Raw genomic sequence first — 12,308 nt, forward strand, 5'->3', positions numbered from 1 at the left:
GGTAGATGACTTTGCGCAGATTTATTTTTATATATAATCTATCACGGTTCGAAGGCGAATGACAGCGCTCCGTGTGCTTTTCCCCTTGTGTGTTTGTCCAAGAATGGTACTTACGGTAAAAAGATGTTACCTCATGCAGCATGACAACAAAGCAACGCTGACGTCACAGATCTGCAACAAATAGCCCTTGTACTTCATTGAGTCTTATAGGATTTCTGATTTAGGAGTTTTTTTTATCTATTTGGAAACTGCAAAGTAAACATCAAAGTCGTTTCATTATTGTAGACTTTATTTACATTTCACATTTATTCAGAAATAGTTGTTTGAAATACTTTGGAGTGGATAGTGCTCTCTAAATATGTAAAAACATAAATACAGTAAGTAAATCCATTAAATATCTTGATACACAATATATATTAATAAATAAATAAATACACAGGATCCAGTTATAAACACACAAAGGACAAAATCAATAAGTCCTAACTAGAGCCTCATGTGTCGCACCAGTGTGAGACTGGATAGGTGCAAAATCACACACTGGATGGCACTAATGGAAAAAAGAAACACTGTTGTTTTTTTTGTTTGTTTTTTTTACTAAAACAACAGATATTTCGAGCTAACTAACTGCATTATGAACTATGCTGCTGCTGTCTATTTAGACAGCAAGCATCACTCTTCACCCGTCAACAAGCTGTTAGAGGTGGGTTCACTAAATTCTTTTTTCGTCTCTCTTTCCACCGCCTTCCCTCTCTCTCTTTCTAAGTTGACCTGCGTATCTAAGGTTGTAGTATCCAAGGTTGCCCACCCGACTGCTGTACTGTCCTGACAGGACCCTCTCTGACCTCTACTCCCTCGGCTCCCTTTACTACCTCTACTCTTCCGTGAGGAATCTTTCTTCACACGCTCCCCAGACGACTGACTGGTAGATGTGCTTCTTCTCCTCCAGCTGTGAATATAAGAGAGAGTGACGCTTCCACGATAGCCTGCATGTGTGGAATATATAGAGACAGAGAAAGAAACGTGAAGAAATATAGACAGAGAAATAAAATTAACGAAAATACATAAGTATCGACAGACAGGTAGATAGACAGAGAGACAGATAGATAGATAGATAGAGAGAGAGAGACAGACAGACAGATAGACGGATAGATAGAGAGTGAGAGAAAGAGAGAGAGAGAGAGAGATAAATAGACAGACAGACAGACAGACAGATAGACAGATAGACAGATAGCCAGACAGACAGACAGACAGACAGACAGACAGATAGATAGACAGACAGATAGATAGATAGATAGATAGATAGATAGATAGATAGATAGATAGATAGATAGATAGATAGATAGATAGATAGATAGATACTGACCATCAGAATCACTGCCGTCGGTGCTCCTTGTTCTCCTCCTCTCTCCATCTTTTGCTCTCAGACACAGGAGGTCATAGACGTCCTCCCTGAAGTCACGGTTCATGATCTGGTAGATGAAGGGGTTTATCATGCAGTGTGACTTGGCCAAAATTGCTGGAATGAGTGAGACCTCTGGCTTCAGGATGGACACAAGATGTGATTGATGTCCATTCATTCCTCCGTGTGCAGAACCCACAGTTGAACTTGATCCATGATGCCCTACTGAATGATGGGAATGATCAGAAGTCATATTCCTCCAGGAGCCAAAAGCATCCCCGAAGTGTTCTGAAGAGGTCCAGTTAATGAGGAAGGGAAAACCAAAGACGTCAGACAACCCTCCGCCATGGCCGACCCCCGCTGCTGACATTCCACCCGTGAGAGCGGTTCCTCCGTCTTCTCCAGTGTGCTCCTCTCTAGCAGTCAGAGCGGAGTAGAGCGAAACGATCGCATAGGGAGTCCAGGCAATCAGAAATGAGGAACACACCACTGCTGCTATCTGCAACGAAACAAAAAGGAAAAAAGAAGTTATTTGTGAATCATAAAAAGGAAAAAAAAAATGAATAGTTGTGTGGAGGTAACAGCAGAGCAGCCATTGTCTTATTCTGATTATTTTATTCATTTTTAATGTGTATTTTCAATTTTTGTTTTTGTCCATATTTACTTAATTGTTTTTTTTACATTGATTCATGTTAAAAGGGTCTGAGACCAATTGGAGTATTCACATATTGGCCACAAATCCAGCGAACGATGCTCAGACCCCTTAAAAGGACCAAGTGTGAAAACACCCTAAGATATCCCATGTTAAAAGTCATTGTGTCTGAGAATTGGGTCCTTTACAAAGGTATGATGGGTGATCAATCAGAGCTGGTACCTTTGTCAGCCGGAGATCTTTGCTGTTGTGAGTGACATTGGATGAAGGGATTGAAGCCAATACACGACCAGACCGATACACCTGAAATCACACAACACTGTAGCAACACTTCAATTCACCATAATAGATCTTCAGCCAACATTAGGATTAAACAGTCCAATAACAATTGATTGTTAACATCATCCTCAGAATAAATCAAAATGATTTTTACACACGTCTTGGCTTTAAGTGTTTCAGAATCATTATTAATTCTAATGTTTCTCACCTTGATGAGTATAGCGAGGTATGAAGTGATGATAATGAAGGTTGGAACTCCAAAGCAGAGTGAAAGGATCAGGTAAATATAGACTCTGTCCTTGAGTGAAGACTTCATTCTCCACCTGAAGCCACAGGAAACAATGCATTAACACATCAACATCTGTGATGTGTGGATGTTCCAGTGGTTTGTGGGTATAATAACATTCAGCTGCTTGAAAGTGAACGCAATATTTGTCCCTTGAGAATGCACTCTGAAAACACCAACTAATCTTTGGGGAATTGGTTAGCGACTCATTTACAAGTATTACTAACGGTTACGGTTCATTACCAGTTTATGGTGCAGCTGGTTCCAAACGGTTCCGGGCCGTAACTACCAAAGCCAAACACAGGAAGTGAGGCCCAGAATAATGTATAGATCCACACCAGAGCCACAGACAGAGAGGCATGTTTTCTCTCAATCCACTGACCTGAGACAAAGGAACAAGTACATTAGTAAACATCTGAAAGTTTACTTGATGGCTCCATAGCTGCTGGATAGGACTGAAATGTACTAGCCGGGTATTATTATATCGATTGTCACAGCCTGATTCTGTTAGCTGAGAGAAAGATATGCAGTCCATCAGAAGTTGTGCACTGGATATGCATAAATGACAACTATTATCTCTGATCTTGTGCAATGACATACTATACTTTCAAGTAGGCAAACTGTAATTATGCAAATAATGTAATAAATATATTCAATCACAAACCAGCTTGAGTGATCTCATTTTCTCAGCACATGCTCTCTTTGCCTGAGAAAAAATAAGTGCTGTTGAATGATTTTGTGAGAAATTTACAACAAAAAGATTTTGAGATTTAAAACGTTTTTTTTATGTCTGATTTTAAAGCAGGCAGTTTTTTTTTATGAAATTAAATTTAATTTCTATGCAGAGATCCTGGAGCCTGGGCAGTGAAACATATTTCATATTTCATTCATTTGCATATTCATTTCATTTCATTAAAGTACTTGAAACTCGTTCTTGACTAAGCTGCTCAAAATGATTTTGTTTATTTAATATAATTACAACGTAGATTCCACTTATCATAAAAATTATTCAGCAATATTAATACTATGTACTAAGGCAATGATATTATTTCTTTGATATGTGTTCTTATTTGAGAAACACAGGGGTATCAGATTATGGGGAAATTGATTTCCCTCAGTGATAGTGCTAATTATTTGTCCAACAAGAATAACCAAATTCTGTACTTTCATCAGTAACACCTGTTGGAAATGAATGATTGGTTAGGCCTATATTTTAACTAACTTGCAAGTATCATCTGCATATAAAATAATAAACGAAAACAACAAAAATACAGTGGAGAAAAATGGAGAATTACCATATTGAAAGCTACAGATCTTGAAGCAGCGGTCAAGGGAGATAAGACAGGTAGTGATGAGAGAACCGATGCCAAACACAAAGCCCTGAAACCCGTACCACATACATCCTGTTTCCCCAAAAATCCATGCATGCGACAGACTAAGAGAGACAAATAGAGAGAGAGAGAGAGAGAGAGAGAGAGAGAGAAAACAGTTCAGAGCAGAAGCAAAATACTGAGCACAGCAAATCCAAAATTAACTTAAATAACATATGCTCAAATTCTGCTTATGTTTTTTCTGAGTTTATTTTCTATAAGACTGAACCTTACCAATTTCATCTTTTATAGGCCTATATATATACATACAAGTTCAGAAACCAAAAAGCCAAGTGTGATGATTTTTTATATAGCTTTATACCTTCTGACCCAAGATGTTTAGAGGCCCAAGATATTTATGTTGTTTTTCTTCACAAGTGCATTTCTTCTTCTTCTCAGAGCAGAAGCAAAATACTGAGCACAGCAAATCCAAAATTAACTTAAATAACATATGCTCAAATTCTGCTTATGTTTTTTCTGAGTTTATTTTATTATAAGACTGAACCTTACCAATTTCATCTTTTATAGGCCTATATATATACATACAAGTTCAGAAACCAAAAAGCCAAGTGTGATGATTTTTTATATAGCTTTATACCTTCTGACCCAAGATGTTTAGAGGCCCAAGATATTTATGTTGTTTTTCTTCACAAGTGCATTTCTTCTTCTTCTCAAATCATCCTCCACCTGAGGGCATGTTTTGGTGGTTTGTGGGTAAAAAAAGAATACTTTCAGCTACATAAAAGTGAAACCCTTTTAGCCCCTTGAGAATGCAGTCTAAAAAAATACCATGAAAGATATAGTGGCTTGAGATTTCAAAGGATTTTTGTTTTCTTTTTTCCACTAAATTCTATTTCTGTCATTCAGAGTAGTATAAAAAAAAATTTTAAGAATTAAAAAAAAAATCAATAAAGCTAAATTGATTCAAGAGCACATCTAAACTATTTTGACCAAATGCCTGTTAAATTTTAAATATATTGATAAATTGATAATGATATTTCATAACGTAGAACATAAACACAGGGTATATTAGAGATCTGATTTGTCTTTAGAGAGGACAAATCAGATCTCTAACATATCCTGTGTTTATGTTCTACGTTATGTAATATCATTACCAATGGCTTATACTCGGACTGTCGATCTTCTTAACCGACACAATCCTCTGGTCTTGACAAACAATTCACAAACTCCAGATGATATGCAGCGATAATCACAACATGCGACTGATGCATGCAGTGGCATAGACTAATGCAGGCTTTAAGAGAGCTTTTATAGCTTATAATGTACACTGGCATTAGTGGCATACCAAGCAAACTTAGTACAACCTTTCAAAATACATGTTAAAAATGAGTAATGAGTAAATACGCTATCCATTCCAAACCAGTTGCAGTCAGTGCAGTCAGTGGTGGTACCTTGAGGTGATGATACATGGCGCCCCCAGCAGACTGTAGCCAAAATCACAAACGGCCAGATTGATGGTCATCAGCTCGTGCACTCTGAGCTTCTTTCTCCTCTGTCCGTAAACCAACAACACCAGCCCATTCCCGACCACCGACACCACACCTGGGACAGACAGACAGAGAGATATAGATCATAGTGCCAAGCGTCATCTAACACAACCAAAAATTGTATTAATTATTTTTTTAATGAATGGCTAATATAAATATAGACAGTGTTACTCACTTTTGCATTTACTTAAGAAGTGTTAAATTATATAGAATAGATAATAGACAGACTAAATCCAGAAGAACTGTCGCAACGTCTCCAACATGTTTCAAGAAACCTACCTGCAAAGCTCTACAGTACTGTTAAAAGTTGTAGGCGCTAAATAGATTTTCTTTATCAATTAACTTCTATTAACTAAATTAAATCAACATTTGGTATGACCATATTCTTTGCCTTTAAAGCAGCTAGTAAGCTTCTTTGCCTTTAAAGCACATGGTTTTTCAGGTAGCATTGCAGGTAGTTTTCTTGAAGCGTCTTGGAGACGTTGCCACAGTTCTTCTGGATTTAGTCTGTCTCAGTTTGTTCTGTTTCTTCATGTCATTCCAGACAGACTGGATGATGGTGAGATCAGATCTCTGTGTGCAGCACTGGCTGTTGTCAGACTCCTTGTGCAAACAAAAATCTCACTGGATTATTACAATTAATGGCTAAATTAATGTTCGGAAATGTAAAAAGATAGAAATAATTGACTTAAAACCATTCTTAGCTGGTGAAAGTACTAGTGTTCTAATCATTTTGGCCACTGTATATCACTATAAATCAAATGTTAAATGGAACATTTTTATATTAAAAATATATGACAATGCATGTAATTTTGCATTGCTTTTAAAAGCAAAATGTATATGTATTTTAAATAGCAAGATAAATTGTAGTCATTCAAATAACAGTTTTTTTAAGCATTCTTTGCAGTAACCTTAAAAATATTGTAAGCGAGCTAAAAGTATTGACTGATTGCTTAAGTTTTTAGTTTTGTTGAAAACAATATATATTTCACCATAAATTACACAGTAGGCCTATTTCTTTTTTAACTTTTAAAAATTTACTGCAGATTACATGCGTTGTAATTTTTAATGGGGCAATACCTGTACTTTATTACAGTAAGAGTTTTAATATATTTATTATAACTCTTACTGTATAACATTACATACATGTATCGTCCCATTAAAAATGACAGTAGCCTAAGTGTAGTTTAATAGTAAGGTCAGTTATCAACCAATGAACCAGTGTTTGTTTGTTTCATTTTATTTATTTATTTATTTTAGAGCAATTTATGCTCTATATCCAAGATCTGTTTTTTTTTTTGTTTTGTTTTGTTTTTTGCAAGGAGCTAAAAATATTGATTTGGTCAAACACACCAATGCATATGAGAACCTCCTGCTGCACTGCAGTTTTTAAATGACTCTGTAATAGCAGTTGTATTTATTGTGCAAATCAGCACAGAAGTGTATTGATTGTAGAGGACAAGTGTCTTTAGATTGCATAGGTTCTTATTGCAGTTCAAGTGCTGACTGAATAAACAGAGCTGACTCCCATGTCAGACCCCCCAAAAACAACTTGATATATGTTGAGTTTTACTACTTAATAATGCATATCTTATTCAGTAGTGGTCTTTCTCATTTTGGACCCCACTGAACTCCACTATATATTAAACAATAATAATTTAATAAAAGACTAATAACTGACCTGTGATGATGAGTAAGATGGCTATGCTGAGGTCAGCGGACGAAGAGAGCTGTGAGTGGAAGGCATGAGGGATGGAGGACGGGACAGAGATAGACCCCATCCACGAGCCATTCACTCTCTTAGACATTAACTACTAAAAAAAGACAGACTGAGACATAATAATGCTGCGACACCCAGAAAAAAAATCCATTCAACTATAAAATGTTGGACTTACATGAAATTCCAACTTATATGAGAAAAAAATACAGCTACGTAAGTACAATTCAGCTTTAAATGAGAGTGTCAAATGAAATATTGCCACTGAGGCACATCTGAGCAAAGAACAAAGTGAAAGTTTTTCACTCACTTTCCACTGTCAGTCCACCTCTTCTGTGTTTATCTCTCCGTCTTTTCAGTCAGCCACTGTCTCTTAATCTCAAAGTGAAATGCTTGCTTTTCAGCCTTAAGCCTCTTTTGTTCCTGTTGCTCTCTGTTTATACGGGAGGAGCGAATCAATTCGGCTTTGGTCAATCTGCCAGAGGACCATCAGGATTCATGCACACTAACCCATCCTCCCATCCTTTTGACCTCCCACCTCCCTCTTTATGCACACCTCTACCTTCCTCTCATCCCTTTTTTGCACTCCTACTTCACCTCTGTGATTAGAGGACAGTGGAAGTTAGTTTTTATAGACAACGGGAGCCGTAAATGATGTTTTAGTGAGATGAACAAATGGTTTAGCTGACAGCACTCGTTGGTGCTATAAGATTAATAAAGCACAGTGGCATAATCTGTGTTTAAGAGAGAGAGGTGGAAGTCAGTGTTGTATACGGAAGAGTAAATGTGCAACCGCTATCTGAACTAAACAACTCAAGTCCTCTTAATCCTCCGTCCTCATTCTTATCAACAGAATTGAACAGCTTTAAAGTGCATGCATAAACACACATACAGTAAATGCACAAGGACAAGCTGTGCCATAAATGTTTTAAGGCTAAACCATGAGTCATATGCAACATTGATTTTGTTATAAGATGATAGTTTGGAACCTAACGTCGTAAACAACATTTCAAGATTTCATTATTTTAGAAAATGTCAACTCTATCTTTATGCAATTTTGAGTGATAAAGTCTATATACTTTTTTTTCGCCTAAAGCACCATGCTAATCATTGGTAAATCTGTGCCTTGCTAATGCATTGCATTAATGTTGAAATAAGTCCATTGGTCTTCTGACTTGCACATCAATAACATTGATAGACATATTTCATAAAGGCCCATCAAGTGAAATAATGGCATGTCTATGTCAGGGTGCATTATTCATGGAAAACTACCCCCGATCCACAAATGGACTGAGTATTGAACTAAAAGAGTGAGTCAGGGAGCAAAAGAGAATGCAACAGAGTGCTTAGATGAGAGCGGTTTCAAAGGGACACTGTATTTAACTGAAAAGCAGATCATGTCTAACAGAAACTTTCCCGGTGATCAAATCATGTTTGGTTGCACTTTTTGATAGTCCACTTTACGTAGACATGCTACCAACTATAAGTGACTTGACAACTGCATGTCAACTAACTTTCATTAGAAAAGTAGACTTTCAGGTGGCAGAATAAGTTGACATGTACTTGCAAAGTTTCTTAGTCAGTAGAATCTCTATTGGTGGACCATCAAAATAAAGTGTTAGCAGATATTCCACAGATAGTCTAATATGACTGGTAGTTGACAAGTAGTTGCAAAGTTACTTATGATAGAATGTCTAAAGTGGACTATCAAAGTATTGTCTTATTCTCATGAACAGTGACATCATTGGTCTAATTAGGTCTTTTCATAATTGAAATAAAGGGGTTAACACTTAACAGAATCCAGTTTTTTTTTTTCCTCCATGTTTCACCCTATATATTTATAAACCTTATTAACGTTTGAATTTACAGCAGCACACAAGTGGTTTAAAACTTGCCCTGTCTCTGGGTAATTCAGTTATCCTAAAACCAAAATGCATTTTGGTCTTGGGAAAACTTTGAACTTTTTTGACCCACTTTAAATGCATCCTGAAACCACTTCAACTCTGACCTTTAAAATGGCACGCCGAGCACTTTCGATATTTATAAACCTTATTAACGTTTGAATTTACAGCAGCACACAAGTGGTTTAAAACTTGCCCTGTCTCTGGGTAATTCATATGTTCCCAGAATTCCATTCTCTAGATTTGAGTTTTTATAGGATATAATGCATGGAAATCACAGTAGACTTTTCCAACAATTACTGTAAAGCGGTTCACACCAATAGAGAACTTTCACACCAACAAATTATAACATTTAAGCATAGGCTGAATTTTTGTTGCCTGCAACTGGAGTTCTTTTACAGAGTTCTGATTGGTGGCAATTTTTTTCCATTCATCAGCTGGTGAAAAAACCCAGCTGTGGTGCACGCTTCCCTGGAACTATAAAGAATTAATTTTATAGTTTTTGGTTAAAACCACCCTCAAATGTTTTCCTCCTTAAGCACCGATACAGTGACTGTATCAAGCACACGATCATTTAGACAAGCTTATGCCAAAAGCACATTTCACACCAAGTGCAGGTTGTTGAAATTCAGTGTAAACCAACTATCTACAATATGCACTTACACTATACATTGTGTTCGCTACTCCTCTAGTGTATGAATCTCATATTTGGTTAGGTTTCCATACAACACTAGCTTAACGTCCCTGCGCCACCGGATAGAATCTCCACCCTAATTTACTGCTCCACCCCAATAACTGCTGGTTTGGCACTGCAGTCCTGAAACTGTGGTGATGCATAACTGTACTTATTCGTAAGCATTGACAGTTAAGTGCATGAAGTGTCCAACAGTAAACTCATTCGAAATCAACTTTTGCTTTGTGGAACATTTCAGTGCACACATTAACCACACCACTTCTAAAATAATTAGAATAGTGCACATGAAAATTCAATAATATTAATCAATTCAACAGCACTGACAATGAATTGAAATTAAACTGAATTAAATTGACAATGGAAATTCTGGTTTGCCTTAATTTCCAATTTTAAGAATAGTCCGACCCAAATACGTCACTAGATAAAAACAAAACGGATACTTTCAATTTCTCACAAACAGAGGACTTTATTCTGTCAAAGGTTGTTAGCAGACAGAAAAGCCTTTTGAAGTCAACATCCATTTTAAACCTCCCACACAAAACAGAACAGAGTATTTCCATATAAAAATAACATTGGTCTTCAAATCATGTAATTTCCTTCCAGGCATGTGGTGCAAACATCCAACCAGATGGAGAACGGTGGGTCACGCATCAAAACCACAACAAAAAGGGGATCACATTTACTCCTTGGAGGCCATGTGCGCCATCAGGTCACATACACGGTTGCTGTAGCCAACCTCATTGTCATACCTATAGGAAGGAAGAGAAGGAATTGGTGTCATTCAAACTACACAAGCCAAGAGTCTCCAAAACCTTGTCCCTCAAGTGGAGTTGGAAATATTGTAGTTCGAGTTAAGCAAACGAATGACCAAGTGAAGTCATTTAAAAGGGGAAGCTCTGAATTCTAGACACAGGAGTTGTGACATTGGGGTGGGGAAACAGCAGCTTACCATGTGACCAGCTTGACAAAGTGATCGTTGAGGGCAATGCCAGCACCGGCATCAAAGATGGATGAACGCACATCCCCATTGAAGTCAGTGGATGCCACCTGCACACAGCAGGAGGTTAAAACAATATGCTGAAAAACCCTGGTCACAACACTGACATAACTCGATGTGCATACCTGGTCCTCGGTGTATCCCAGAATGCCTTTCATGGGTCCATCAGCTGCAGCCTTAACCACTTTCTTGATATCATCATACTTAGCCTGCAGTTGGCAGAAGAGAGATATGAAAAAGCCAACAGATCAGTCAAGTCACCTACACCGAATGAATTAGTCCTGCTGTTGGAGTTCATTCAACTGAAGCCACTTTATGCAGGTCTGGAAATAAACTCACAGGTTTCTCAAGACGGACCGTCAGATCCACCACAGACACATTGGGGGTGGGGACACGGAAGGCCATACCAGTAAGCTTGCTGAAATGAGAAGCAACAAGCATCAGAGTATGTTTGGACAACAGAAAGGGGAAGCAAAAACAAAACTAGTCCTAAAGTTCCCCCAAGCAGAACATTCCAAAAGTAACTTGGGTTTGGTAAATACAGTAGTCAACATTTGAAGTGGATCAAAACCTTTCATCAAAAGTTATCCTAAAACCAAAATGCATTTTGGTCTTGGGAAAACTTTGAACTTTTTTGACCCACTTTAAATGCTGACTAATGCATCCTGAAACCACTTCAACTCTGACCTTTAAAATGGCACGCCGAGCACTTTCGTGGAAATCGAAAGTGAAACTCTGGGAAATTAATGGAACTACAATCCAACAGATGCGTTACTGACCCATTGAGCTCAGGAATGACTTTGCCCACAGCCTTGGCAGCCCCAGTGGAGGCTGGGATAATGTTCTGGCCGGCACCGCGGCCATCCCTCCACAGTTTTCCTGAGGGCCCATCCACGGTCTTCTGTGTGGCTGTGATCGCATGAACTGTGCTCTGAAAAAGGGGAAGAGGGTTAACGTTACGAGAGATTATAAAACCAAAGCGCTACATGCATCTTGTTTGTATCAACTGATGCACTTCAATAAGAATCAAGAGTAGGGCTTGATAAGGAGAAGTGGAACACAAATTGACGAATGTCAGGTTTCAAATTTTAGGTCAAAAGGCTTTTTGGCGAGAGTGGAAAGGCAGTTTAAGCTTACCATAAGACCTTCAATGATGACAAAGTTATCATTGATGACCTTGGCCAAGGGAGCCAAGCAGTTGGTGGTGCAGGAGGCATTGCTAGTAAACACAGACAGGGGAAATTGGTCACCAAAAGGAAATCATTTTGATAAAAAGCAGGGACTTTATTCAAGTGGAAGAGACATGTTTGAGATTAACATGCCTAATAAATTTCATAAAGTATTTGTATATGTAATGCAAATGTAACGTGTTGTATAAGTAAATCAAGTTTAAATTGACAAAGTAAAATTACAAACCCAAACAAAGCGGCCAAAAAAAAATGCAAGCAACAAATGTAAAGTCAAGAATTCTGATTGGAATTTAGAACAAGTCCAAGTTGATATTT

At 37.7% G+C, this 12,308-nt stretch overlaps 2 protein-coding genes across 4 annotated transcripts in view; both read right to left on the reverse strand.

The window, feature by feature from the left end:
- Positions 1-324: 324 nt before the first annotated feature.
- Positions 325-7,723, reverse strand: opn9 (opsin 9). 3 transcript variants are annotated; one of them, XM_016287561.1, is made up of 9 exons: positions 7,522-7,723; positions 7,176-7,305; positions 5,399-5,549; positions 3,912-4,051; positions 2,860-2,998; positions 2,539-2,653; positions 2,274-2,354; positions 1,364-1,898; positions 325-983 (listed from the first exon to the last, which is right to left on the reverse strand). In XM_016287561.1, exons 2-9 carry the CDS (start codon positions 7,300-7,302, stop codon positions 670-672), a joined length of 1,602 nt encoding a protein of 533 aa, XP_016143047.1. In that variant the 5' UTR covers positions 7,303-7,305; positions 7,522-7,723; the 3' UTR covers positions 325-669. The 3 variants fall into 3 exon arrangements, with proteins under 3 accessions (XP_016143047.1, XP_016143046.1, XP_016143048.1); XM_016287560.1 differs by having other exon boundaries at positions 7,176-7,308; XM_016287562.1 differs by lacking the exons at positions 5,399-5,549; positions 7,176-7,305; positions 7,522-7,723 and adding an exon at positions 4,309-4,384.
- Positions 7,724-10,250: 2,527 nt separating this feature from the next.
- gapdh (glyceraldehyde-3-phosphate dehydrogenase) overlaps positions 10,251-12,308 on the reverse strand; it is a 5,864-nt gene continuing 3,806 nt past the window's right edge. The window contains exons 7-12 of the mRNA XM_016287463.1: positions 11,941-12,022; positions 11,583-11,734; positions 11,143-11,221; positions 10,929-11,012; positions 10,756-10,853; positions 10,251-10,555 (exon numbers count right to left, since the gene is read on the reverse strand). Coding sequence (XP_016142949.1) covers positions 10,486-10,555; positions 10,756-10,853; positions 10,929-11,012; positions 11,143-11,221; positions 11,583-11,734; positions 11,941-12,022 — 565 coding nt within the window. The 3' untranslated portion in view covers positions 10,251-10,485. The remainder of the gene's footprint in view (positions 10,556-10,755; positions 10,854-10,928; positions 11,013-11,142; positions 11,222-11,582; positions 11,735-11,940; positions 12,023-12,308) is intronic.

Source organism: Sinocyclocheilus grahami, unplaced genomic scaffold, assembly GCF_001515645.1.
Source record: "Sinocyclocheilus grahami isolate Dianchi unplaced genomic scaffold, SAMN03320097.WGS_v1.1 scaffold222.1, whole genome shotgun sequence".
Classification (NCBI taxonomy): domain Eukaryota; kingdom Metazoa; phylum Chordata; class Actinopteri; order Cypriniformes; family Cyprinidae; genus Sinocyclocheilus; species Sinocyclocheilus grahami.